The following is a 25362-nucleotide window of genomic DNA, read 5'->3' as shown; positions in this document are numbered from 1 at the left end:
AACAACAGCCTGTCAACTACTCTGTCAAGTCAGTGGTTTTGCACCAGACTGCGTCTGTCTGGAGAGTGATGCTGTCTACAGAGGGGGGAACGTGGGGTTGGACAGGCTGCCTGTATCAGCCAGGCCAGACCCTTAATTAGCACCGGGCAGCCGTGAATGAGGGCATCCCAAAACTGCCAAGTGAGAGCAACAGACACTGCCAGTCTTTTCAGGTCTCAAGTGCACCAAAAGGCCTGATCATGAGTTCACCGAAAACAGATAGTATCTTTCCAGTGACTTCAGTGGGCTTGGGATCATATGAGATGAAAAGCAGAGGAAATACTCCTTTAATCCTCTAATCCCTTCAAAGTATTATGGTTTATAGCAGGTGATTTTCTTCCAGATGAGCAATATGGTTTCTGTGTTGGCAGCATCTCCTTAAATAGCAGCAAATATGGATATAGCCTACTTAGAAAGGACTGTTTCTGGTCCCCGTGGAGCACCTCATGTTTTATGGACACAAAAATGCCCTGTGAACAGCCAAGACTTGATAACCCAGACTGATGTTGGCATGAGTGCAGTTACCCAATTTGCAATGTCTTAACTGAGCAGTGCTTAGAACCCCTGAAACACAAGCACAGCTGTCCATGCTGACCAGTCACGATCCCTGCCTACACTTTTCCTGAACTGTTGCAGATCATTGTTTGAACCTGGGCTCTCTGCTCAGTCTCATCTTTGTCAGGAATGGCGGGAGAACTGCATCCGTGATGTTCAATGGAGTCTGCTTCTTCCCTTGCAGCTGCAATGCTGAGACTGCTGCCAAATCCCCCTCCAAGGGGCGGTGTGATCTGAGGGAAGCTGATCTCTCACCTCTGGAGGACAGCCAGCAGCCCACAGCGATGTCCATGGCAACAGAGACCTGGGAGGACAAGCCAAGCAATGAGACATCCAGTGACACTCCACCTGCAGGGAATGTAAGGGAGAGGAATTCCCCTCTCATGCGTGTGCTTAGGATTTTTCCCTTATTAGAAGCTCTGAAGGATCCCTTCATTGTAGGAACTGGGCAGGCTGGGAGATGGCAATCTGGGAAACTCCCGTGAGTGATTAAGTGCTGTTAGAAGCATTAGAAGCTTTTTTATTACACTCAGTAAAACAGGAGTAAGTTTTTTGCCTCTGCCTACGTGCTGCTGCATTTCATGCAGGGAGTTCAGGAATTACTCCTTCATGGCTTCCAGTGTGTCTGGGGGTTCAAACAGATTCCCTCCTAGTGCCCCCTTGGGCAAGCTGCTGGTGCAGGTGGGGCACGGAGACTGGACTTCCTGGCCCTGCAGTGCTGAAACCTTCACAGAGCAGCTGCAGGTGAACTCAGGTCACTGAGCACACACAGCCAGGGCTGTGCTGTTGACTTCTTCATGGTCATTTGACAGCCATGATCCAACCACCTCAGAGCTGCTGTACTCAGAGCTATACAACAGCAAAGGGAGAGGGGTCCTTAACTTGTAAGGGCTGAGCAAAACAGAGGGACTCAGAGACAGATTTCTTAATCATCATGTAGCAGAACTACATTTACCATCCCATTACTGATGAGTTTCCTTTTCCCTCCTTTGGCAACTGAAGTCCACTTTCTGCAAAACCAGGTGCTGCTTTGACCTCAGCCTTGCTCCAAACCCTTTCTTGCCTTTCTTGCAGACCCCCAGTCCTGCCTGTCGCCGATCCAGCTCCGACATTGTCCATGAGAGCACGGATGGTGCCAAGGCGCAGCGGGAGTGCCGGCTGCGGCCGCACTTCAGTGACCCGATGCCGACAGACTCGGTGAAGAGGAAGCAGCTGGAGCTGAAGATCGCGGCTGCAGCGCGGCAGCACGCGCAGAAGCGCCGGCAGGAGCGAGACTGTGGTACACACACTGCACACTTGGGGGCTTATGGTCCAGATACTGCACCCTGCTGTGCTGCTGTAAATGTGGAGTAACTCTATAAACTAGGGGAAGGAAGCATCCTGAATTGTACCCAGGTGTGCAGGAAATCAAGATCTGCTCTGCTCTGTCCCTGAGTGGCAGATGGCAGGGAAAGAGGCAGCCCAAATAAGTTCACAGGTTTGGGCAGTGGAGAGATAACAGATCCCAGACTTCACCTGGGAGCTGTTTACTTCTGACTCCCACCAGTCTCAGCAGCAAAATGGGAGGCAGCTTACAGCCCTGCGTCACCAGAACCAGCCTGTCCCCCCAGGGTTCCTGCCATTCATGGCTGTGCCAGCACGAGTACCTCGGGTGAGCTCTGTGCAGCTGGCAGTGCCTGTAATGATTTGTGTCTGTTCTCAGGTCCAGTGGTAGCAAAAGCCAACCTTGGCCATGGTGGCAGCTTTGATGAGACCCGACGCACCCCACGGGGCTCCCTCCGCTCCAGACGTCACTGGAGCAACGTCAGCAGTCTGAGCACGGACAGCGGGATTGTTGGTGTGAATGATGCCCGGGATGACCTGGATCCCACTGCGGCCACCCGGACCAAGTCAGCGGATGTGGAGAGGGCAGATAGCGGCATTGGCCAGATGCCAGCCAGGAAGTGGAGGAACCGGGCATCTGAAACACTGAGCTCCCTGCAGGCCTGGGAAGCCCACCGACCCTGCACCGACTGTGGAGAAAGGGACCTCCCGGTGGAGACAGATGTTCAGAACTGCAACCAGAGGCGGGCTGATCTCTGCGAGAAGTGCCGCAAGTGCAGGACGGAACGCAAGGAGTCTGTGCTGGAGTTTGTCAACACGGAGGCCAGCTATGGAGAGGACCTGCGCATCATCAAAGAGGAGTTCTACCTCCCCATGCAGGCGGCTGGGCTGCTGAGCCAGGAGCAGCTCCAGGGCATCTTCAGCAACATCCAGGAGCTCATTGACCTCAATGAGAACTTCCTGGAGATACTTCAAGAAGAGATTGATCAGGCTTTTGATCAGGTATGATGCTGCCTCTGCCCTCTAAAGGGGCTGGACTGGGCAGACTGAAATAAGTTTTGTATTAGGCAGGCAGCATAGGTGGAGCAGAGGAACAGGAGGTAGGACTCCTGGGTTATGGTCAGCTATCAGCTATCTAGTCCCTTGCTCTCTCAGCTATTCTGATATCAGGAGCTCTGTGCCAGGTCACAGGTGTTGGACTCACTGTGCTGTGGTGATGCCACTGACATCATCAGTCTTGCTCATTTATCCCATTAATAGGTCTTAATGGTCCCATTATCAAAGTTAGTTTTAGGCCAGTTGGCCTGGATGCTGGTAAGAATGTTACCATGGGGGCACAGAGCTCAGCTCTGTCTCTCAGGCTGTGCTCTTCCAGCCCTGAGCTGGCTGGCTTCATGATGGCTTGGCTGTGTTTGCCTTGGCGTGCAGTTTACTGCAGCTTGGCTCTAGGCTGTCTGTGAGGCCAGGCAGTGCAGGCTGTTCCCTGCTCTACAGCTGTGTATGGCCGCTTCTACTGATGCACCCTGCCTTGCATAGCAAGCCTTTTCTGCCCCACCAGCATGGACACAATACATCCTCTTGACTAAGAAGCTCAGTCTGGTCCTCAAATCCTTGCTCTGATGAGCTGGCTGAGCCCACAGGAGGAGAGCAGACAGCTCTTTGCATGTGGAAGAGCAAGCAGTTAGACCAGCTTTCCTTCCCCTCCCCAGGCACTGACTGCCCCCAGACCCTGCCTTTCGACTGGGAAGGGTGAGCCCAGCTCTAGCTTTGGTCTAGTGCTCAGCTGATCCTGCAGCAGTTCATGCTGATAGGACTGAAGGCAGGCCCCGTGGCTGTGCCTCTCCTGAGCTAACTGAGCAGGGCCCTATTGCATACTTGCAGGGGGACGATGACCTGATGACCGTGTGCATCGGAGAAATATTCCTGGAATTTGTGAACATGCTGCCAGCCTTTCAGACATACTGTCTTCAGCAGTCCTCCTCTGTGAATATGCTCAACGCTCTGGAGAAGGAGAAGGAGTTGCTCAGGTGAGAAAGGGGATGACCATATTCATCCAGGCTTTGGTGACAGAAGGGTAGCAGGCTGAGGGTGAAGCCTTTGTCAGCCCATCTAGATCAAAGTCTGATGCTAGTGTTCTTCAGTTATCGCTGCTCCCTCTTGGGGTGAGGACAGTCATTTATTCTCAAAAAATATTCAATCCTTGGTATCTCCACTGGTATCAACCAGCTGGTCCCCAGCTCTACTCTGTGTTTTATGCTAGCAGTATCTACCCAGTGACCACTGCACTGAACTGTTACCAAATAATACTCAGCTGAGATCAGCTCTCAGTCCTGTGCTGGAGCCCAGGTTGGATTTCCACTGCAGAAAGCCACTTTGTGGCACACATGACTGGAATTTAGTTCCTATTCCTAGCTTTGGTCTGTTGGGCAATGTCAGGCAAGTCATTTCTCTTTCCATTGCTCAGCCAAATTCTTGTTTAATATGCTTTGTAATCTAATGATGAAAGGCATTATTGTTAATGCAATCTGATATAAACTGGTGTCTGCCTCATGTTTACGTCAGGAGGTACCAGAGAAAGATCACACCCTTGCTATTTTATGATTTAATAGAAGACTGTTAGGATGTTATGTGCAAGTGTCCCAGGCACCTCATCAGGATTCTGCAGCTGAGCACAGCTGCAGAAATGATTGTTACTCTTTAATAAGACAGAATTCACAAGGTTGCTAAAAATGGGGGGGCTGCAGTGCCCAGCAGCTGTCAGCACCACGCTGTTCATTTGCATGTAGGATTGCAGCATCTGCTAGCAGAACAACCAGCATTTCATCCTGTCTTCTTAAATCCCTGCAGAATATTCCTCAATGTCTCCCAGAATGACAACACAGCACTGCGGCGGATGAACTTGAGGTCCTTCCTGATGGCCCCTTTGCAGAGGGTCACCAAGTATCCCCTGCTGCTCAGCAGAATCATCAAGGCCACCACCGAGTACCACCCAGACTACGGCAGCCTGCGGGAGGCCAAGAGCCGCATCGAGTCCCACCTGGAGCACATCAACATGAAAACCAAGCAGGAAGGGAACACATGGACCCTCCGATCCTTTCGCCAGGACAGCAAGAAGAAGAGGGAAGTCATCAACATCGAGATGAGAGAAACTGCCCTCAAAACTGTCGGTTGGCTGCGGGAGGAAACTCGGTTTGTGATGGAAGGGTCTCTGCAGCTGGCCCAGCCCCCCGATGGCCAGTGGGTGAAGAAAGGCAGCAAGACCCTGAAATTCCAGAACATGCAGGTCCTCCTCCTGGTGAACATGAAACGTGTGTCCGAGTCCAGCCTGGAATCAGCTGAGCCAGGGCCTGTGAAGGACGCAGTGCTGGTACTCATCAGGGACAAAAATAACGGGAAGTTCCATTTGCTCAGGGAGCCCTTGAGGCTGAGTAATTGCATAGTCTCCACTGATCCCGACTGCGATGACACCTTCGAACTCATTGAAATCAGGCGGGAGGCGTTTGTGTTCCGGGACAGCGACCGGGCACGGACTCACCACTGGTTCAGGCAGATCAGGCGCTACTCCAGGGAGCTGGGCTCCTGGAAGAAGCGGCGGAACGCGCTGCCCAACATCATGATCAGCACTCCTCACACCAGGCCCTGAGTCCTGCACGGGCAGGCTTGGCTTGACCAGTGCCGCATGCAAAGACCATCAAGAGCCCCACTGGCTTGAACTTGCTCCATGGACAACACAGGGAGGAGCCTGGTCCCCAAAGACTCTTACTAGCACTGGAAGCAAACACTACAGCCTGGTGCTGAACTCCAACCTCTGGACTCACAATAGTTCGTGGCTCATGTACATACAGAGATGGGCTCCACTTGAGGACATCACCGAAGGATAATAATTTAACTTGTTAATGTTGCACTGCAGGAGAATGATGTATGATGCTTGCCATTGCATGGATCGTGTTGAAAGCCAGTCTTGACAATGAGAGAGGTTTCCACTATTGACTGTATTTCATCAGCATTAGGTAAAGTCTGGGTATTCAGCAAAATTAGGTGCAGTATTATGCAACAGAGATGAAAGCTGGAAAAAATTGTTTTCCACCACAACTCCTAAGGACTGTGTTTCATTATTCACCTCCGTATATTCAGTCAAAACACTTGTTTAAAAAGAAAGGCCTTTCATCTTTAATCCAAATCAAGTAGGTATCAATTTGCTCAGATTCAGCTGCATGCACACAGAAAAAAAAAAAAAAAAAGAAAAAGAAAAAAAAAGAGCAAACACATAAACCCCACATATGTGTAGAACCTGTGGAAGAGCAGCACACTCCCAGTGAGAGTCTGTTATTTAACTGACTTAGGGTCTGGAACATAATGCTGCATCTGAAATATCTCAGAAGTATATGTAAATACAGCTCTACTACCACTGATAGTGAATTTAAGAGTTTGCAATTATTTAAATTATGTAATCTAGTGTATTTCAAAATTTAATTGAAAGGAACAATTTACATTGTACTGTAGAGTAACATAAAATGTTTTAATAATTATGTTTCAATTACTTTAGGTGGATATTTTTTAATATTTGTATTATGGAGTATGTGTTTCACTTCATATGGGTGGCATTCAGATGAGCAATGTGCCTACATCTGCTCTGAGGATCCCCTGAACAGAATTTGGGGCTATTCCAAATGAGACTGGGTGAATGGTACAAACCTGCTACTCAAATTCTCACTAGACAATAACAGATTGGCACAAACCCTTTTGCTCTAGAGCCAAAACTGAGGCCACAAATAACTGCCCCATAAGGTCCAGCCTCTCTCAGTTGCTCAGCAGGGAAATGACTCGAAGCTGAACAATGGTAAAAAAGCAAACGGTTTAACCTTTTCAGCCTGACGTTAACACTGACCGCTGCTTTGCAAAATGTCACGCTGTGACTTACACAGCAAAGGCCAGATTTCAGCCTGGAAGCTAAACTAAAGGAGCCTAAATTTTGGTCCATGGATCTGGGAGGACAGCCTGTAAATGTTCTTTTAGGCCCACAGGGTAAAGGCAAAGCCAATCAGTACTAATTCATTACCAGCAAAATATTTTTGTTACAGGCATTTATTTCACAAGAGAATTCACACAAGCACATTTATGTATTTCTCCAGAGATCAACCAGTATCAAAGGTCACCAATGAAGGCAGACAGAAGACATCTTCACAAAGGTAGCCCTAGTCTTGTAAAGTCACCACTGACCCAGCATCTGAGCAAGCCTCAAACTGTTGCCCAGTGCTTTGTCCTCTGGCCACAGCTGCCAGGGCTTGTTGCACTGCTCCAGGCACTGCGGCAGACACCCCTGATATGTGCCTACTGGCTGTATCTTCTCTTGTTCTGCACCATCCAGCATTTTAGTGCTGCATCTTGTCCTTGAGGAAATGGGAAGATTTGCATCATCTGGAGGGTACCCAAGACATGAGCGTGGCTGCACACAGCTGAGCTCTGTAGCAAGCAATAGCTGTCAAAGTGATTGCCAGGGCAGCAGCCTGGCTCCCTCAGGTGAGCTGGAATTCCCTCCAGCTCTTTCTAATCACTAGACAATAAACTGTTCCCCCAAAATATGCACTGAGCAGCCAGTGAAGAGCATGAGGCATTGCTTTTACTTTGCCATTTGTTTTTCACAGAGATAGATGCCTGAGCAGAGCAGCTGCTAGAGGAAGATTTATGCTGTTGTGACAGATCTCATTTAGGAGCCTTCAGGCCCTATTCACCTCACATGCAAAAAGCAACAGCTTGTAGCACTTTTGTCTTTCCCAAGACCACAATGGCACAGCCACCTTCTCTTCATTTCTCTGGGGTAACAACCCAATTTATCCAAACAGTGAGTGGCTTTCAGAGCCACAAAGCTGCTGCCTGCTGGAAAGTTTTCAATTACTTTCCAGCACAGTGATTTTCTCCACCTCAATTCACGCTCGAAACCACTAGTGGACCATTTGTACAGTCATATCTTTAAATCAAGATACCTTCAGCCAGCCTGGCTGTTCAAAAAGGTTAGAGAACAATAAATATGTAAAAGATCTGATATTTAGCATCAATCTTATGTTTGGCTGATTGTTCAATTTGTCAGAGTCAGGGTTTTTCTAGGTATCACAGGAAGCACCTGTCTGCCAGGCTCCTGTAATCATGGCCTATTTCCTCTGAACCAAACTCTCCCCAGAAGAAGGTCCATGAATAATCACCGGGTATTGAGTTATGAGCAGGACGTGTACTTGGTGCTGTAGCCCTGTTCTAAAGAACCTGTGGCCAAGAACAGTAAGTACAAGCCCTTTGATCTGGGACAGCTACAGAAAGCGCCAGTGGGATTGCTGAACCTGTCAGACTGGACAGAGGTTGTGCTTTCAACACACTTCCAGCTACTTTTATGTACCTGGTGTGTGCAGCTGCTCACCTGCCTGTAAATTACAGGTGTTGAAAGGGGACATGAGCAGGGAACAATCCTGTGAGTTGCCTGTGGTGTGGGGTGAGGCAGCACAGGAAGGGCAAGAGTGTCAGTACACCGACAAGGCAGTAGATTTCCATAATCCTCAGGCACCCTTCTAAACTAGATGATCCCTCTCCTGTGAAGTTCCAGGTCTTTCAGTATCACATGTGCACATCTTACTTGGCAGCCATGGAGATTAGTCGTGCTGTATTTTTCCATTTCTGATTAACAAACTGACAAAATGCTATTACAACCTCGGGTACTTGGAACAGGGTTGTCTGCAAGCCAAGAAAGCAATTATTTGTTCTAAGCTGGCCGTCCTAGGTCTCTGTAATATTTTTATGCCTTTCATTGTCATGACTGACAATACTAAGATTACTTTTCAAGACTCCTGCCCACTGAACTTATCCAAGTAATACAAGCAGACCTTTCTGGAAGTACCCCTTGTCAGGGGAAAAAAGAAAACATTGGTTGCTCCCTTGATTTACCAGAACTCTTAAATGACCTTTAAAAAGAATTTTGTATAAGCCTTACTGGTCATTTACCAGGAAAACAACAAAAGGCAGTCTTTATTTTTGGAGTCCATGTAGTTTTGTGTTCTGAAGGCAGACACACAAAACACTGGACTAAGAGCCCTCTATAAGCTCAGGTGCCAAGGAAAGAAGGAACAGCTCGTTTATGAGTCACTAGCCTGGATGGGAAAGCCTGAAGAAAACACATAGAGATGAAGAGCAAATACTTCAGAGGGCAGACACTTCTGCTTTAGTGAATAGAGATCCTCTCCTTTATGGTGTCCTCGTACTTTCTTGGTTGTCATTAAAGGAAGTGCAAATGGGGAAGGGGTGCTCCGTGTGGTCTCCACTATTTGAGCAAGAACATACCTGAGAGGGAAAACCAGCTTTGGTCTGGCAGCAAGGAGTTGTCATTGGAGACTGAGACTGACCTCAGCACACCCCAAATCCTGAAAAAAGCTCTGAGTTTCTCTCAGCTCTCCTGACTTTGCTGCATGTGAATTTATAATGTAACAGAAGTCCCAGATATATTTTTTTCCCACGGCAGATTCTGGTGAATCTTGCACTGTCTTGCTTGTCCCTGATGTGTTCAAAGGGAAAAAAGTTTAAATCTTCTAGCACCATATCAAAGATCCCTTCAGTGCTCATGGATGAGGCAGCTGTAGTAATTCTCATTTTGTGATGTCTCCTCTTATATGTGTGCTGGGGAACTGGGTAAGATTTAGCTGGAACTAGGCTAACATTCTCTGACTTGAAACTGGAAAAACCTGGAACTGAAAGCAACAGAGGAAACTGTCCTCCCAGAGATCAGATAAATATTCAAAGCGCTCTCTGTCATCGAGTGACCTGTCACTACAGTGGAGTATGAAGGAGCAAAATGTCTTACTGATCAGGCAGATGAAGGAACTGCCTTATTTCTCACATACTGTTGCAGAGGAGCAGTCTCACCAGATACAGGTACAAGCAATTAAGAAAAAAGGAAGTTTTTACAGTAACACTGTACTGCCAAAAAACTCCAGGCAAGCCCTAAGGGCACTCATTAGAAAAGAATACACCTCCACAGGGAAGCTGAAGGTGATCCCCTAAGGGAAACCTTTCTACAACATGATGGAAAGGTTGAGTGATAGGAACAGAGTTCCTGTTCTTCAGCAGAGATGGAACAACACTTTGGGGCAATCAGGACACAGGCAGAGCATCCTCTAGCACTGGTCTGTGCCCAGGCTTGACTGGGAGCAGTTACACAGCTGGGAAGAGTTGAAAAGATGGCATTAGGCTCCAGATCCATTAGCAAGGATTAACATAATAATTTCCAACTTTCCAGCTCAAATACTGCCCCAGTGTGATCTCCACCAGTGCAGCCTTTGCATCCCTGAGAAATGATCTCAGCTGCAATTGAGAAGACCCAGCCTGCAAACAGCCCTCTCAGGGAAGGTTCTCTGCATGGAATCAGGCAAAGGATTTGTTTGCAGTGGGGGCCCAGCTGGCTTGAACCCTTCCCTCCTAGGACAGGAACTTCCCTTGCAGTGCCAAAGTCGCATCCCTGGGAAGACTTCCAGGGGAGCAGGGCACCTTGCAGAGCTCAGGCTCTTACACTTTCCCCAGGATAGGTGTTTGTACACCCAGAGGGTGAATGTGCAGGTGAACGAGCACTCAGACAAGGAGTGTATTCCTCCTCTCAAGAAAGGGCTGTTTTTCAAACAGCCATGTTCTCCTTGGGCAGGGCAAGCCCCCCAGTGCTGACCAACCAATTAAAACCAGAAGTGCCAGTTTGAAGTGACAATAAGCAGGCAATGAAGCCTGCAAGGAGATACCCATCTTACCTAACTCATGCCTAACCTACAACACACAGACAGGAGATACAAAACAGATCAGAGTCTTCCTTTTGAAATCCACTCATTTCACAGCACTCCATGAATTCAGCAGGGAGGAGACTCTGAATAACCACTACACTCCTTTAGTAGAGCTGCACCCATGCATCCAGTGCAGCTCTCTTTAGTAGAGCTGCATCCTGCGACAGTAGTTGAACTAGAGAAGATGGACTGTGGATGGGTGATGGGTCAGGATCCACACACAGACCCCCAGCATGATCCACATTCACTTTCTGCTCCCCTTAATTGCCTTGGTGTGTAATGACCTTGCTGGCTGAAAAACCTGGGTGAGGCTCCGTAGCTCACTCACTTTGCAGTGAAATGAAGGCAAATTATTTGTTCAGAGAGAAAATCCTTGGCAATCCTCTCAAAACGGGAAGCAGTTAAATTATGGCAAGAAAAATCAAACCATTTACCACACAGTGTTACAGCTCAGAGAATACTGAAAGCTGGCACCACAGGGAGAGGAAGAAGCCTCCTTCCACTGGCACAGCATGGAGGGGGGACTGTGTGATGCACCACGTCAGGAGCAAACACTGCTCAAAAATAAAGATTGTTTCAGCTAAATCAGCTCCTTGATCCAGCTCACTGCACAAGGATGTTTGCTGGCACCAGGAAAGGGCAGCCTGGAGGTGATAACGTGTCCTTTCACAAGTGCCAGTTTAAAGAGGTGGCTGGGCTGGCTGCAGTTAATCAATTCCAGCAGGCAGAGCCCAGTTCAAGAGCCAGCCCCAAGGTCTATTGTGCATCCTGCTCACCCTCCCTTCCTGAACTGTTTCAGGTCAGCACTTTCATTGATCTGCTGATCTGCTGGGCTTCAACAGGCAGGGCTATAAATAAAGAGCCATTAATCAACTATTTAAGTACCCTTTTTACTGAAATAAAGAAAACACACAGAAATGACATCAAGATGTGAAAAATCCAAACAAACAAGTTAGTGAATATAAAGACGATCCAAGAGAGCATGCCACGAACACACTTGAGGCTGAAGTGGCTCAGGGAACAGCTGTGCTGGGTGTTGAGTCAGACTCTCCAGTGCTCCTGTGCTGACTCACTCCCCTCCCACATCCCCTGCCAGCACACGCTGCACAGTCCAAACAGTACCAACTGTTTAGAGTTCAAGTGCATCTGATTCACCATGAGCCATCAAGCTCCTGCAGTCCATTGCCATTCCCTGCTCCCCTTTCCCTACTCAAGTCCTTCTGGGTTTTCCCTTCTTCCCTCTACTCCCAGCTCTGGGACAGGAACATAACTTACCAATTAGGATCAGAGAAATGTGCAGATTCCTTGTAAAGGTCACAAGGTCCTACAGGCTACTGCAGTGCAGAGGAAGCTGCAAAAGCATCCCCATCTTCCCCCGCTGCTGCCTAGGGAGAAAGTTAGTGGTTTTCTTTTCCCTTCTCCAGACCCACACTAGGAATGAGCTGTGTAGCCTGGCTCTTGCAAACAGTGCTTTTCCAGAGGATGATGCTAGGCTCTCCCAAGACTTAGAACAGGAAAGAACAAGCTGTTTGCTAAACACCCTCCAAGAACACAACACTGAGTGTCTCTTTCTTGGGCACTTGCTCTTCACAGAGCCTTAGACAGAAGGATCCCACACCTTGCACCTCTGTAAGCCCTAAGTAAGAACCTTGCTATTCCAGTTGTCCCTCCCATGGTACCTGCACCTGTGGCACAGCATTGCTTCATCTCCACCAGCTCTCAGAACCCACCAGCAAGAGCTGGCAGATGTGGGATCTAGTGAACAGCTGCATTAGGCACACAGGATCCCATGTCAGGAAGCAGACCTGCTGCCTGACCAAATGCAACTGGAGCACCTGGGATGCAAGTCAGCGCAAAGCCTTAACCAGCAGCTGCCCTGACACGTGGCCTCACGTCCCAGTCCCACATGCTAGGAGTCCTCTAACCGAAGATACACCAAACTGATGCTCAGGTAACCCTTCTCTATTCTCCTGCTCCCACAAATTTCCTGTGTGACCTTGAAGTTACACAGCTGTGACTGCACAGCCTTAGGGTGTTGGTTCACCCCCCATCTCTGGTTTGGGCAGTAAAACTGGCTTAAGCTCCTTCCTTCCTCCCACTGCCACAGCATTGAGAAATGAGCAAACACTGGCACAGGGCAAGAACAAAGAAATACTTTGAAAGCTATTACATTGCCACAGGGCTCAGGAAATTACACCCTCATTTTCTTCAGTTGTGAAAGGGGGATGTGTTAAGAGACATAAGGTACAAAGGATGAGGACCAACATGAAAGATTATGAGATGCTTTTAAAATAGTCTTGCCAACTCTTGGATTGTTAAGGATAAACGCCATAGCTCTCCTGTTTTACTTGGTGAAATTGCTCAAAGTTAAAAAAATATTTAAAAAAAAGCCTATGAAATCTGTTTGCAGCTTGACTTTGAACTTGGTAGTGTTTAGAAACGTGCCACTGAACAACTACAGCCAAGGGGAGGAACTCCATTATTGTCCAAGGACAGCTGAAGGATGAACTGAAATGCTGGTATTCCAGAACAGATTCCCAGCAAGGGAAGCAAGTAACAGCAGATGATCAGACAACAGGCAGAGGTACCAAGTGGCCATAATCAAAGAACAGCTTTTATTGGCCAAAATAACCAAGAAACCATTTTCTTCCAATAAACAAAACAACTCCCTAACTCAGTGGTAAATCTTCTCTAAGAAACCGAAATGAACAAACCCCGTATAAACTTGACTTCCTATTCACCCTCTGAAGTATTCCTCTACCTCCTAAGTTAGCTGTTCTCCTTAACCCTCCTGCACCACCAGAAGTAGGAGAATGGCAAAACTCAAAGTCATTTAGGAGAAGAGAATGAACACATGGGCAGGCATGAGTCTGTCCACTTACACACGTAAAAGAGGCTGTAGGTGTTTGCAAACATCTTACATATTTACCTGAAAGCAGTAACTTCCCTGTTTCTGGAGATATAAACATTTTACTACACCAACTATAGTTTTGTGGTGTTTTTTTGTTTTTAATCCCATGATACAGGTACAGTTGTGGCCTGTACAGGTTGTTACAACTCAGACACCACCTGCAGTTTTTCAGTTTACACTTCTCTATTCAGAAAACTTGGAAGTTAAAAAAACATAAAAATTGGCTACACTGAGTTCTCAAGGCAAATCATCATTTAAAACTCTGCATTTACTCATGCCAGTAAAACAAATACCAGACAGAGAAAGCAGGTGCCTAAGCAGACCTTGCTCTTCCTGGTAACTGAAATCTTGGTGGAAAAAAAAAATAGAGAGAGGGGAAAAGAGATATGCTGGGGTGCAAGACACCAGTTCCAATAGAGGAATTCTCAGGAGTATTTTCACTAATTTCTCAATTACAGGGGGTACATTAACAGAAACCATTCAAAAAGAGATCTGGTTCATAAACAGTTATGCAAATTTGTTCAACTTACATAGATGAAAATTTAAGAAAAAAAAAGGAAAAAAATGTATCTTAAAAAAAAGGTCAGTATTTACACACTGTGTTTCTTAGAAGATCCCACGTGTCTGTACTGAGCTGCGTGCTGTACACACACCTCTGAGGGTGTGTGAGCAGAGACAGCCACAGCACTTCCCTGACAGCAGGGAAGCAACACTACACAACTAATGGGAATCTCAGCTCATGGGAATTACTGACTACTATTGCTGCTGTGCAGAGAACGGCACCATGTGTTTGACAGAGGAATTCCACCGGAAACAGTCTCCTGTCCTAATCTAGACATGATTTTACAAAACATCTAACACCTGTACTACACCTTTTGTAAGAAAATAGAGAGCAGCGTTGAGCTGCAGTTCTTCTAAACTACTGTCGGAAGGCTTCTCTAGGTACTTCCTAAATTGGCAACCATCTGAGGTAATCGATGATGCTGTTCCAATGAGCATCCTTCACTTCTCCCCTCCTGCACCAACTGTTGCCTCCTTATTGAGTCCTCTGATCGACAAGTCGTAAACCACTTCCTCAATTTTCTTGACGTCGTATTTCAGGCCATCGTAGCGTTTCCTCAGGGAGTCGTTCTTCAGGTTGAGGAGGCGGAAGCCAGAATCCAGCTCGTTGATAAAGGTTGAGATGCGGAGAGGGCGAGAATAGTCCCCAGCTGTGACACTGTTCACTGCCAGCCTGGCCTGCGAGAGGAGACACCGAAGAGCACAGCACCCACATCACATCACAGTCCCCATCAGCGACTGTACCAAAGGAAGCACTTGTGTTCCTGGCTGATTATTTGTACTTAGGTCTACCTTTTTGTTGAGCATAGTTCTGGATTTTCAATCAAATGACTAGTTTAAATCTTAAAAGTATCAGTGAAGAACATGCAGAGAAGCATCTTGCTACAAGTTCAGATCAAGGTGTTGTGTATCATAACTGCCAGGAACAACTCAGGAAAGCTAAAGAACACATTACTTCAGTTTTCAAGGTCAGTTTCAAACCAAATACATGCATGCATATCTTTCTTACCAGCTCACTGGCCAGAGTTAATACACCAGAAAGATAATCTTCAACATCCAGGTGAAAGCCCCGTTCTCGATCAGCTTCAACTGAGAAAAAACCAGAGCAGTGATAAGGTGGTGCTGAGCATGAGCAAACCCAGCCACCTTAAATTGCATTTGTTTAGTGGTGCTAATTTGAAATATCAAATTTATGAAATACTATTACAAAATAAAAGTCAGCCTTTTCCTGTATGTGATTTAATTACAGCCTCTCTGTTCTTGATTCAGCATCTTGTACATCCTCAACTGTACATCCAACAGAGTAACTGGATTTACATCTACATACAGGATGTATTTTCCTTACTTTTTTCAAATCTTTTGCTCTGTGAAGATAGAATTCTTTCATGGCAAGAATTTCATCTGTTTTACACACTTTTTAAATACCAAAAGCAAGAAGTTATAAAAACAAGCTCTCACCTTTGTGTTATGCTTTTGGTGCATTTGCACACTTTGATTGAATGACCTTCATTGATGAAGAACTTAATAATGAATAAATACTTTTGTTAACATTAGGTTTGCCAATTTCCGTCTTCTGAGAATCTGCTCTTTGTATAATGAAATCAAATACCAGATAAACTCTGGAATTGATTTCTCAGGAAGAAATGAAGTTCTGCCTTTTCCCTGTACCTCTGAAAGCTACAATGTCTAAGGTCACAAGCTTTTTCTCTTTGGTTACAACCTTAACTTACTCCCAAGTATTTCTGCAACAGCTTCTCGGGTCACTAATGTTTCTGACTCCAAGTAGACTACGAATGCTGCCAGGAACACCAGCCGCTGCAGCACAAACCTCCAGTGCTCATGAAACCTGCAGAAGAAACACCAGGTCAAGGTATAAATAATTAATGTTTATTACTGGAGCGTTAGGCAACAAGCAGACATTATGTGTGTGCTGTGTTTTCTGCCTTAACACACGCACTTTGCAGTATTTTTGGTTTATCAAAATGACACCAGCTAAAAGACATCTCCTTGGTACTCCAGAACTCCACGCCCAGCTTACCACACCAGACACTGACATTTGCTCGCCCCTCTCACACACCTCCACAGCTCCCACACTTTTCCAGGCTGTGTTGCCCACAGACAGCCAGAGCTTTCCCTTAGCAGATCTGAGCTGACAAGTTTCTTGTTCTTTGAAATGTTCTTGCCAGGCACTGTCCCCTTCTGGCAGCAACAGAACACAAAGGTGACAACTTCATTTAGTGTCTGCAGAACCAAACAGCCATTTCATGACAGATTTAGAGGTCTGCTTCCAGGAACGCCCCAAACTGAACAACTTAACTGAAATTAATGGAGCAGCAAATGCCCTGCCCCCAGATACAAGGGCAGCTCCAGCAGAACACCAACTTCTTAAGCTTCCCTTTTTCTAAGAAAATTTCCAGAAAAATAATTCAATACTTAGTATTTTTGGTGAAAAGTTACAGTGTTTGAGCAAAAGCATTTTTAATCTATGCTGATAAAAATCTCACACTTGGCTAACACAATTTACTTTTCAAAGAGAAAGAAGCATTCAACCCATCAACCTTTACATCATTATTCCAAAGCAATGATGCCCAAGCAATTCCCATATATATCTGTGTCTGGCTGTGTGACTCTGCACACCTGTAATACTGATCAGCAGGAAACTTGGTCTTCAGAGACTCCATCTGTGTCCTCACTGTACCAAAGTGCTCACGAGCCTTCTGACACTTCTTTGGAACTGAAAAAGAAACAGCACAGCATTCAGGGAATGAATACACTCAGGAAATGTATATTTGATAGGCAGCAGAGGTTTGTAAACAAAGTTTCCCAGTGTAGACACTGCTATTTACACTTCTTTCTTGTTCAAGAAAGGCTACTGACACTTGGAATCAATCTGAGAAATATTCCTGGTGACACCATGAGCCATAGAGGTAAAGCAGAAAGACTCTGGAATTCAGGCTGTCTGATCTGCTCTGGGCCTTGTTTTGAACTTGAGCCAAGATGTCCCAGCAACAGCCAGATCCCAAGCAATGGAACAGCACTGCACACAGCAGCTGGCCCCAAAGGAAGCACACACCAAGCACTGCTGCCAGACAACTCTCACAGTCAAAGGAAAAGCAACTTTTCTTTCTCTATATTAAAAATTTATCCTATTTTTTTTCTAATCCATCAGAATTTGGTTACGTGAGGTGCAACATCCCTTCAGAAAACTGCATTTCCTGCTTTTTACGATGTATTTGCAGAGCCTGGGTTCCAGCCTGCCCAGTGTGTGTTACAGCTCTGCAGAGAAATGATCTCTTGTTCCTGCAGCAGCCACTGCCACCTCCCGTTCGCGGACAGAGTTACAGCCCCGCTGCACCTGCAGTGCCAGCGGCCGACCAAAGGGCTCAAGCCACAGCTTCCCTGCAGCCCTCTCCCACAGCCTGGTCACAGCCCAAGGAAGGATAAAGATCAACCTGACAGGCCCTCCTGCATCTTCATGTACAGAAGCCAGGATTATTCACAGAAGCTAAATCTGAAAGCTGAGATGGTTTTTACCAAACAACACCCACTAGGAGTCACTCAAGTGTGATTATAAAACTTCTGTTAATAACGCATAATTTCTGTTTAAAAAAATAAAAGAGAGGGAGAATGACATGGAAAAAATGAAAGCTTCAGGAAGCAGAATGTGAGAGTGCTCCATGTGGCAGCCAGGATGAAGGAGCTGTGTGAAGCTGTTGAGAGCTATAGGGTTGCCTCAGTCATGTGAGCATCACGTGGCTGGGGGAACAGAGTAAGGAACACATTCACGTTTTGATTCTGCCAGAGGCACTTGTGACAAAAAGAAACAATCCTTACTGTAAAGGCTCAAACAATGCCCAGTGACACACACACACAACCCCCAAATTCAAACTACCCTCGCACATCCCCAGGTGCCACCTCTGATGTTCTGCAGTCACAAGAGCAAAGACCCAGTTGGCTCTCAGGCCGCAGAGGCCCTGCCTGTCACCCTGACTGCTCTCAGGCAACAGCAGGATGCAGCACACGCTGCCCTGCCCGGCTTTCTGAGCAGTCCTCCTGCTCCATTTGGGACAAGCAGCCAGGGAAGCCTCTGCAAGATGACATTTTAAAAGCCACTGGCTAGCACAGGAAGCTGTCCTACATCAAACTCCCAATTATCCCGTGGTTTGACTAACAGCTGAAATTGATGACAAATTCACAGGTCTATCACAAGTTAACTCTTAACCTATTAAGCATGAAATCTTTTTTTTTTTTTGCATGAATTATGAGGCTTTGGGTTTTTTGTCTGATTGGTTTTTTTGGTTTGATTTTTTTTGTTTTACATTTTCTTAGTTGGTTTTGTTCTTTTTTTCTTTAACTATTCCAGATTTCTTCTCAGACTCCTCAAGTTCCAGGACAAGCTCTCTCCAGGAATTAGAAATCAAGTGAAAATACACTGAGCTGAACATGGGCCTCTACAACTACATGCTTGAAAACGACTCTGAAGTTGTTACCCACACAATGACCATGGATTTTCCCAGGTTAGAGAATTGAGCTTGTGCAAATAACCACTCAGCAGCTCTGACTGCCAGCATTGCTGGGTCTCCCAGCAGATGGAACTTGCACTTGCCTGCACAGCTCAAACCTGTGGTGCTGCTCACTGCTGAACACAAACTCTCTCCGAGGCCAGAAGCAGCCCAGGCCTCCAGCTCCAGCCCCAGTGTGCTGGGGAACCTCATCAGGCTGAAAACAACCAGTCAGCTCTGCAAGGGAGTAAAACAGCACCTGGGGAGGGTGGCTTGAACAAATTCCTCTCAAGAGTTTCCAGCAAAGTCAGAATGTTTGTTTCTTCTCACAAGATATTAATTGACTGGAAAAAGCCCAACTCTTAATGGACATATTTAAGTTTATTCCAGTAGTTTTACCAGTAAGCTGAGAAATGAGGGGGCAGAAAGAGCAGATCTGACACCTGGGCCTGCAGAGCTGCTCTTGTGGCCTGGAGGAAATGGGCTGGCCCAGAAACATTCTGTCCAACACCTGGGAAGTCTGGAACCAGGCTGATGACAACCCAAACCTCCAAAGCTGCAGAACAATTCCTGCCATCACTCAAGCAGACATCAAGAGCAGGTCCTGCTGTTTCAGCCCTTGCAAATTCTTTCTACATTTTGCTGCATTAAGCAGGTTTTATATACAGAGAGAATCTGTTTTGTACAAACCAGATTGAAGTGCGTTCTCCCCATCCCAGTCCATCCTGAATACCCCCTCAGTGCTCAGGACCACAGCTTTTTGGGGTGTGGGGTGAAGAGATGAGACGGGGACATTGATCAAAGGCCCAACAAGTGATGATAACACAACCTATGAGCAAGTCACTTACAGGGAAACCTAAGAGCCAACTCAGCAGCCCAGTACGTGACACCTGGAAAAGAACATGCTGCTCTGCACCGAGACAGAAAAGCACCGCACTGGGGAGGGGAGAAAGGGACAGAACGATGTCCATAATGCTGAACGGCAGCTTTACTACTTGTCTGGCTTGAAATCTCCCACTGCGCTCTCCTCTTCCCAGCAGCCTCCGGGAATCCCACGCTGAAGGCCCCGGGAGAGACTGGAACCTGGAAAAGGGGCCCCGGGACAGGGCACCTGCGTGCTCCGAGGGGCACTCCCGCCCCCCGGCTGTTCTCCGCTGCCGTTCTCCGCGGAACTCACTGTGCTGGAAGCCGGGCCCCTGGTGCACGCCCTGCAGCAGCGTCAGGATCTCCCGCGCCGTCTGCTCCAGCGCCTGCACCACCTTCCGGATCTCCTGCGGGCACAGCGCGCCGTCAGCCGAGGCACCGCCCCGCCCCGTTCCCACCCGTGCCGTGCCGTGCCCGTGCCGCCCGCCCCGGCACCTCTCGGATGTCCTGGTCCTGGCCGAGCGCTCCCTGCAGCGCCGCGAACATCTCGCTCACCGACATGGTGCCGCCGCTTCCCGCCCACGGGGCCTTCCGCGCCGCGGGCGCGCGCCTGCCCCTCGCACCGCCTGCCCGCGCCGCGCCGGGCTGCCCCGCGCACCGCCTGAGCGGCCGGAGCAGCCAGGAATGGACGGAGGGGCGGCTGGGAGGGTGCCCAGAGAGTGCTGATCGCCCCGGGGGGGGGCAGCCGGTCTCTCCCAGGGCGGGAGTTTGTCGCCCCGGCCGTGTCCGTGTCCCAGGCCGCCCTGCCGGTGCGGTGGGGCCGGGCCCGGTGGGGCCGCGCGGGGGCCCGTCCGCCCCGTTGCTGGGAGACGGCGTCTGGCCGCGCGGCGCCGGCGCGAGGGCAGTGACGCTCTTCCGGCGGTCGGGGGAGGCAGCATGGCGGAGGGGGAGGCCGTGGCGGCGGAGGTGCCCGCGTCTGCCCCGGCTGTGAGGGCGGCGCCGCTTCTGGCGCTGGAGCCGCGGCTGCAGCGCCAGTTCCAGCAGAAGGTGCAGCGGACCCGCACCAAGCGGACTGCCAAGGTGAGCGGGGCGGCCCGGCGGGGCGGGGGCGGCCCGGCGAGTCCCGGCCCGGGCTGACGCGGTCTCTGTGCCCGCAGGAGGAGCTGACGCCGGGCGTGGTGTTCGTGGGGCATCTCCCGCGGGGCCTCTGCGAGCCGCAGCTCCGCGAGTACTTCGGGCAGTTCGGGACGGTGACGCGGCTGCGGCTCTCCAGGAGTAAGAAGGTGAGGAGCGGCCCCGGCCGCTGCGGCCCGTGCAGTGCCGTGATGTGGCGGAGCGCTCGCAGCCGGTGCCCGAGGCCGGGCCGGGCAGTCTCCGTGACCTCTGGGGCTCCCCCCCTGCCCAGCAAGGGCCCTGGGAACGCGCCGAGGCCGCAGCGCCCTGAGGCCCTCGGGAGCCGCACGTGGGAGCGGCGGGGCCGGGGGCTGTCCCCGACTGCGCGGCGGCGGCTGGGCCGCGGCTCTTGTGGTCCTTTTTTCCGTGAGTAAAGTCACTCCAGTGGGGAGTGCTGGAGCGCACCAGTTCAAGGTACAACTGAAGTGCCACGATTCTGTTGTAACATACTTGTGTTCGATATATCTAATTTCTTCTGGGTTTGCTGTCAGCGTGGAACAGTGGAACAGCAGCAATGCAGGGCAGCTTTGGTTTTTTTTTAGCAAGTAGATACCTGTGAGCACTGTGTTTTGTGTGCAAATATGTAAATACATATATGTAAATACATATATACAAATAATGTCATACCAATTTAGGACTAAATCTGGTGCTTTTCACAATTTCAGTCATCTTTGTGAAATTACTTGTGGTTATCTGAGGACAGCCTATGACTTTGGAAGAATAAAATTATTTTAATAGAGCCCTTCAGGTAGCAAAGCATTGTTTGATGTTTCTCTCTTGTCACTTACAGACTGGAGCTAGCAAAGGCTATGCATTTATGGAGTTTGAGTCTGATGATGTGGCCAAGATTGTTGCAGACACAATGAATAACTACCTGTTTTCTGAGAGACTGCTGAAGTGTAAGTATAAGCTGCAGTTTAAGTCCTCTAGCATGCAAAGGAAACTTGGGAGTTATTTCAGTTACATTTTTTGACTGAGCATAGAATCTTAGGGTTTTTAAAAAGAAGTTTTGTCCCAGAAGTATTTTCTGTGGGGGTGAGTTTTTCATCATGTGTAAAGAACATGCTCAGCAGGCTTTTGGTCACTGGTGCTGGTTTTTTCTCTAGGCTGACGTTGCTCTTAGTGACTGTGTAACATGAAATCTCAGGACAAAGTTGGGTTTGCTGTAGAGATAGCTTCTTTCATGTGGAAACTCCTTGGCATTTGTAACTGCTGCAGTTGTTGTCTGTAGGGTTTGACAAAAGGGGGTTTTGAGTAAAAGATTGTTGAAATCACTGAGTTTCTCAGTCATGGTAACAGTAGAACTTGCTTTGTAAAGGATTATGAGTTGACCTGTTATTATAAAACAATTTTTTCTGATCTTTCTGGGTGAAACTGTTAAAGTGTTTTATCCATCCATCCATCCATCCATCCATCCATCCATCCATCCATCCATCCATCCATCCATTTCTCTTCCTGGCTGAGGATGCAGTGACCTTTTCTGTGCTCCTGACTCGCTGCACCAGCACGGTGTTGTAGCTGTGAGCTGTGTTGTGCGAGTGCCCTTGGCAGGAAGGGGAGTTCTGCTGTAACCCCGTGTCCTGTGTTTGGTACAGGTCAGTTCATGCCTCCTGAAAAGGTCCATGAAAACCTCTTCAAAGACTGTGACAAGATCTTTCGGAAGCCTTCTCAGCCGGCCGTCCGGCGCTACAACAGGATCCGCTCCCTGGTGGAGAAGGCCAGGATGACCAAGCGCCTGCTGCGGAAGGAGAGGCTGTTACGGAAGAAGCTGGCTGAAAAGGGGCTCGAGTATGACTTCCCAGGATTTGTAAGTTTGGCATTGTTTCAGTGAGTGTGTTAAACAAGATGTGTTTCTAGAGTTGTGCTGAATACATGGAAACCATGTGTTTTGTGTGGAACTGGCAAAAGTCCTGGAGCCCCAGGGAGGCTCACTTGTGTTAGGAGCTGTATAGAAGCTCCAGGAATTTAGTGTGGCCCTGTTGCTGGGCTGCACTCCATGTGCCTGTGTGTTCACTTGTAGAGAAATAATAGGTAGCAGTAAAGGGCCGATGCTCCTTTTCTTCTGTTGGTACAAGCAGTTGGATATTCTGTGGTTTAATACTGGAGTGCAGATCACCAAAGAGCAGAGGGGCTTTGCCTGAGCCCTGTGGGAGGCTTTGGCAGAGTGGGGGTTTGAAGGCAGGTCCCAAGACCAGAACTTTCATCCACAGCCCTTGCATGTTCCTCCTCTGCTGAGTGCTTGGGTCAAGTACTTGAGTTGTGAGCAGTTAATGCTGTTTAACATGGAATGTTTTAAAAATGCAGACTTGTGTTGCTTTCGGTGTTTTTGTTCAAACCCAATCGCCTCTGTGTCAGTCAGTTTATTACTTTAAACCTATTTGCTGTAGCAAATACTTTGTAGTTATGAAACAAATCTGTGAACTCTTAAGTGACTGCATCTTCACATAAGTGTGTAGTGATCCATCTGATCTGTCTTGCTTCCTAGGCTGCACAGCCGCTTTCCAAAAAGAGAAAAAAAGTTAAAACATCCAAGAAATCAAAACTGAACATTTCTTTGAGCAGTCAGGTAAGACGGACCAGTCCTAGTGGTGTCCAGTACCATCACACTGGGGCGGATGTTTGAAGTCTTCAGTTGTCACCTTAATGCTGATTTCAACACACAAAAACCTTAACATTGTTTGCTTGAGAGATGTTTGTGCCAGAAGCAGCTCCTTTGAGATGTATTTACACTCTTGAACGGGGGAGGGTGATAGAATCCTCGTGGTTCCTTCTCCTGTGAAAGTATTCAGCAGCAAAGGCTTCTGCTCAGCATGCTGTAACCAGCAGTGCCTGTCCCTCGGTGTGTCTGCTGTCAGCCTCTGCTGCTCAGCACTCCCTTGAGGCTGCAGTAGTGCAGAGTGCTGGGGCCAGGCACCTGTACACCCCCTGCACCTGTGCTTCACCCTGGGGTGACCTGATCTCCTTGATGGAGTCCTTCTGTTGGACTGTGTTTCAATGCCAGCCTGTTTTGATAAAAAGGGAGTTGAATTGTTAATACAGTCTAGTGCTGTCTTTCTTCATTTCTGTACTGTATTGTCCCTCCTACCCCATGCTCTCCAGGCACAGCATTTGTTTTGGAAACAAATGCCAGGTAAAAGTAGCAGTAGGATGAAAGGGAAGTTCAGGTCATCAGGACTGAGATTTGGGATATTGGCAGTCTAAAAAGTCTGTAAGGCATTAACATTTCTGTTCTGTTTCATCATTGTTGTGAGTTGGGGGGGTGAGTGTTTGGGGATTTTTATTATTACTGGGTTTACTTGTGATAGTTGGGGCATGGCTGGTTGTGAGGAAGACAAGATAACTAATACATTTTGTCAACTGAGTTCTGGGCTTACTGATGTAATGAAGCTGGGATGTTTCAGCTCTGTGGTAAAATTGAATGTGGCATTTCTGTATGCCAGTCTCAAAAACACTCCCTCACCCCCTGCCCTGTTGCCCTGATTATATTCCACTTGACTTTTGTGATGCTTTGAGTCAGGAAATACAAAGTTTAAAAAGCAAATATGCATAACAACACATTAAAAATGTGAATGAATTTCCATTTGCCTTTCACATAACACTTCTTTGAAGGTGATGCTTCTGTCCAAAAAAATAATGTCTACAAAAGTAGCTAGTTATAAAATGTAAACAATTTTCTGAAGGAGAGCTGGGCTGAGGTGTCTTGTGGTACCACAGGGACAGTGACAGCTTTTTCTGACAGATGGCTTTGCAGTGAATCCTGCTTTTCTGATCTCTTCAGGATCCTACTCCAGTCTGTACTCCAGCAGTGCTCGAGCGCCGGAAAGCTGCTCAGATGGATGATGACACAGAGGATGATGAAGTCACTCTCAGGCTTCCCTCTGCCAGCGTTAAGAATGCTGTGCAGAGACCAAAGAAGCAGCCAAGGCATAGGCCAAGCCTGAAGAAACAGAAACAGACTTAAAATTTTTGTTGCTGTAGCCATATTTTTCTCAACTTAAAAAACTATTGAGGTGGAGTTTCTACTGGGTCTGCTGCCCTGGCTTGGTTCATCCTGCCTAGACTGTTTCAGGTTTTCTTAGGCAACGACTCTGTTCACAAATCTTGTCCCTCTGGTTTAGCCATCAAGGGACATATGAAGATATTCTTGACTTTGTGCTCACAAGTGCCCATGCTGTGACCCAGCTATATTCAGCTTCAGAATCTTCAGTTAATTTTGTAACTCATGTCTAGTGCTCCCTGTTTGGAAAGAAAATGTGAGGCTGTCCATTCAGAGTTTGCTAATGCAAGCAACTGTATTTTAAATTTATAATTAATGACAGGTTATTAAAAAAATTACCATTTTTCAACTTTCTTTGCTCTTGGTAATGGTTCTTCTGTTTAAATGAATGTCTATGTTTTGTGAAAGTTCTCATATATTTGCACCGATTGAGGCTCCCGAGAAGATGCACCAATAATCAGAGCAGTCTGAGTTCTACTGGCAGTTCTGTTGTCCTTTGTCACTGCATTTTAGTTTCACTACTTGCATGAAACCAAGGGTATCTTTTGCTCCAGTGGGTGATAAGCACATTGAAATATTGTAATAACCAGGAGTGCAAAGGCAGTTTTTTGTCAGCAGTAGTATGAGTTCAGA

The 25362-nt window shown here is 47.7% G+C and overlaps 3 protein-coding genes across 4 annotated transcripts in view; 2 read left to right on the top strand and 1 right to left on the bottom strand.

Annotated features, from left to right (window-relative positions):
* Nucleotides 1-6457, top strand: part of LOC128790900 (kalirin-like) — a 44895-nt gene extending 38438 nt beyond the window's left edge. Inside the window, exons 4-8 of the mRNA XM_053948088.1 lie at nucleotides 779-953; nucleotides 1669-1873; nucleotides 2297-2919; nucleotides 3799-3944; nucleotides 4765-6457. Coding sequence (XP_053804063.1) covers nucleotides 779-953; nucleotides 1669-1873; nucleotides 2297-2919; nucleotides 3799-3944; nucleotides 4765-5560 — 1945 coding nt within the window. The 3' untranslated portion in view covers nucleotides 5561-6457. The remainder of the gene's footprint in view (nucleotides 1-778; nucleotides 954-1668; nucleotides 1874-2296; nucleotides 2920-3798; nucleotides 3945-4764) is intronic.
* Nucleotides 6458-13317: 6860 nt separating this feature from the next.
* TSN (translin) lies at nucleotides 13318-20384 on the bottom strand. Of its 2 annotated transcripts, XM_053948098.1 has the most exons (6): nucleotides 20055-20384; nucleotides 19873-19966; nucleotides 16831-16927; nucleotides 15924-16039; nucleotides 15203-15282; nucleotides 13318-14871 (listed from the first exon to the last, which is right to left on the bottom strand). In XM_053948098.1, the coding sequence occupies exons 1-6, from the start codon at nucleotides 20118-20120 to the stop codon at nucleotides 14635-14637; spliced, it is 690 nt and encodes a 229-aa protein (XP_053804073.1). In that variant the 5' UTR covers nucleotides 20121-20384; the 3' UTR covers nucleotides 13318-14634. The 2 variants fall into 2 exon arrangements, with proteins under 2 accessions (XP_053804073.1, XP_053804072.1); XM_053948097.1 differs by lacking the exon at nucleotides 20055-20384 and having other exon boundaries at nucleotides 19386-19959.
* A 77-nt stretch (nucleotides 20385-20461) lies between these two features.
* On the top strand, nucleotides 20462-25083 carry NIFK (nucleolar protein interacting with the FHA domain of MKI67). Its single transcript, XM_053948096.1, is given in 7 exon segments — nucleotides 20462-20639; nucleotides 20717-20842; nucleotides 21523-21631; nucleotides 22328-22539; nucleotides 23218-23298; nucleotides 24511-24661; nucleotides 24664-25083. Coding segments are annotated over 7 exon segments (870 nt in total). The 5' UTR covers nucleotides 20462-20495; the 3' UTR covers nucleotides 24711-25083.
* The last annotated feature ends 279 nt before the right edge of the window (nucleotides 25084-25362 follow it).

The sequence above is a fragment of the Vidua chalybeata genome, chromosome 7 (genome assembly GCF_026979565.1).
Source record: "Vidua chalybeata isolate OUT-0048 chromosome 7, bVidCha1 merged haplotype, whole genome shotgun sequence".
In the NCBI taxonomy this organism is placed as follows: domain Eukaryota; kingdom Metazoa; phylum Chordata; class Aves; order Passeriformes; family Viduidae; genus Vidua; species Vidua chalybeata.
Note: the sequence above shows the minus strand (reverse complement) of the source record. Positions and strands in the feature narration are given on the sequence as shown.

Bases quoted from the DNA above. Each gene is read 5' to 3' on its own strand.
- TSN (XM_053948098.1), bottom strand. From the start codon at position 20,120: ATGTCGGTGAGCGAGATGTTCGCGGCGCTGCAGGGAGCGCTCGGCCAG. The intron at 19,967-20,054 runs GTGCCGGGGCGG...CTGTGCCCGCAG, and splicing joins AGGACCAGGACATCCGAGAG to GAGATCCGGAAGGTGGTGCA. The intron at 14,872-15,202 runs GTAAGAAAGATA...CTCCTCTCGCAG, and splicing joins TAACTCTGGCCAGTGAGCTG to GCCAGGCTGGCAGTGAACAG.